Here is a 1,603-nt window from a genome sequence, read left to right as displayed (position 1 = left end):
TCTAATGGCGATCATTTAACACAATTAGGACTACACAATATTACCAACTTTTATATGAGTATTTTAGTGATATATCATAAAGTACATTTTTGCTATGATATCAAAATTTCAGATGTGAAATTTCACAATTCTCGACACCAATTTCGATACCACTAATACTAAGCTAACTAATGTAATTGGGGAGGAAAGTCCTTGTTTAGTTAATCTTTGTTTAATTTTGCATTTCTGCTATACGAACAGCTACAAATGGTATTGTGAAAGATAATGGGTCTCATTCAATAGTAACTTTTGTGGATTATTCATATTTATATGAACAGGGGAGATTCTCACAAAAATATTATGATATTAAAATTTTCTCAACCTCTACCTTTCCTTTACAGTCTTTTGTCACTCTGTTTTACTTTCTTCTTTTTTTTTAAATGAATTTAGAAAATTTAGTACAAAATGTATTGATTAATTGTGATTTGTTTGTGAAAACCTTTGTACGCAAAGGTTAGTGAATGAGACCCAGTGATTTTAAATATTCTCTCATTTTTAAAAAAAAATTAGAACTATTTTCCTTTTGATCCAAGGAAAACAAGATAGAAAAATAATAATCCATGACCTCTTTCGACTTCCATATGTTTTGAAATGTGCTTTTTATACATTTAAAAAAAAAAATTAAGTCCAGTTTCGTAGTTTTTTTTGGGCAAACTAATTTTGTCAGAAAAAGAAGATTTTGTCAATCCTTTTTTTCCAGTTTGAGGAAGACCGTATATACAGGCACTTGGAACCTGCCTTGGCTTTCCAGCTGGAGCTCAACCGCATGCGTAACTTTGCACTGACGGCCATCCCCTGTGCCAATCATAAGATGCACCTGTACTTGGGAGCTGCCCGCGTGGAAGTGGGCACCGAGGTCACAGATTACCGCTTCTTTGTGCGGGCCATCATCCGCCACTCGGACTTGGTCACCAAGGTAGGAGCATCTCTGTGATCTGTGTTTGCATCCATAAACCTGGTTGGTTGTGTGACACTCTATGGTTCCCTGTTGTGAAGGAAGCATCGTTTGAGTACCTGCACAACGAGGCAGAACGTTTGCTGCTGGAGGCCATGGATGAGCTGGAAGTGGCCTTCAACAACACCACAGTGCGCACCGACTGCAATCACATCTTCCTCAATTTCGTCCCAACCGTCATCATGGACCCCTCTAAGGTTTTAATGAGTTTCAAAGGATTGTTGTTTTAGGAAGATATATATCTGCATGCGTTTTGAGCTCTTGTGTTCTTATTAGATTGAGGAATCTGTGCGCTCCATGGTCATGCGCTATGGCAGTCGTCTGTGGAAGCTCCGCGTGCTTCAAGCTGAGCTCAAGATCAACATCCGACTGACACCCACTGGCAAACAGATCCCCATCCGTCTCTTCCTGACCAATGAGAGTGGCTACTACCTGGACATCAGCCTGTACAAGGAGGTCACAGACTCCCGTACAGGACAGGTGGGGCACAAAGACCGACAGGTGGGGCTCACGTGTCTCTCATTAACACAAACACATATATACTCAGACAGCTAAAACTGAACAACAGTACTATGCCTTTGTCATCCCTCATTGTTTGTTAATAATTGT

General features: G+C 39.7%; 1 protein-coding gene across 1 annotated transcript in view; it reads left to right on the top strand.

Annotated features, from left to right (window-relative positions):
• Positions 1-641: 641 nt before the first annotated feature.
• LOC107578943 (acetyl-CoA carboxylase-like) overlaps positions 642-1,603 on the top strand; it is a 4,595-nt gene continuing 3,633 nt past the window's right edge. The window contains exons 1-3 of the mRNA XM_016264841.1: positions 642-955; positions 1,036-1,191; positions 1,271-1,495. Of these exons, the coding sequence (XP_016120327.1) occupies positions 806-955; positions 1,036-1,191; positions 1,271-1,495 (531 nt within the window). The 5' untranslated portion in view covers positions 642-805. The remainder of the gene's footprint in view (positions 956-1,035; positions 1,192-1,270; positions 1,496-1,603) is intronic.

The sequence above is a fragment of the Sinocyclocheilus grahami genome, unplaced genomic scaffold (genome assembly GCF_001515645.1).
Source record: "Sinocyclocheilus grahami isolate Dianchi unplaced genomic scaffold, SAMN03320097.WGS_v1.1 scaffold12929.1, whole genome shotgun sequence".
Lineage (NCBI taxonomy): Eukaryota > Metazoa > Chordata > Actinopteri > Cypriniformes > Cyprinidae > Sinocyclocheilus > Sinocyclocheilus grahami.
The sequence above is the reverse complement of the archived record's forward strand: the minus strand, read 5'-3'. Positions and strand labels throughout refer to the sequence as shown.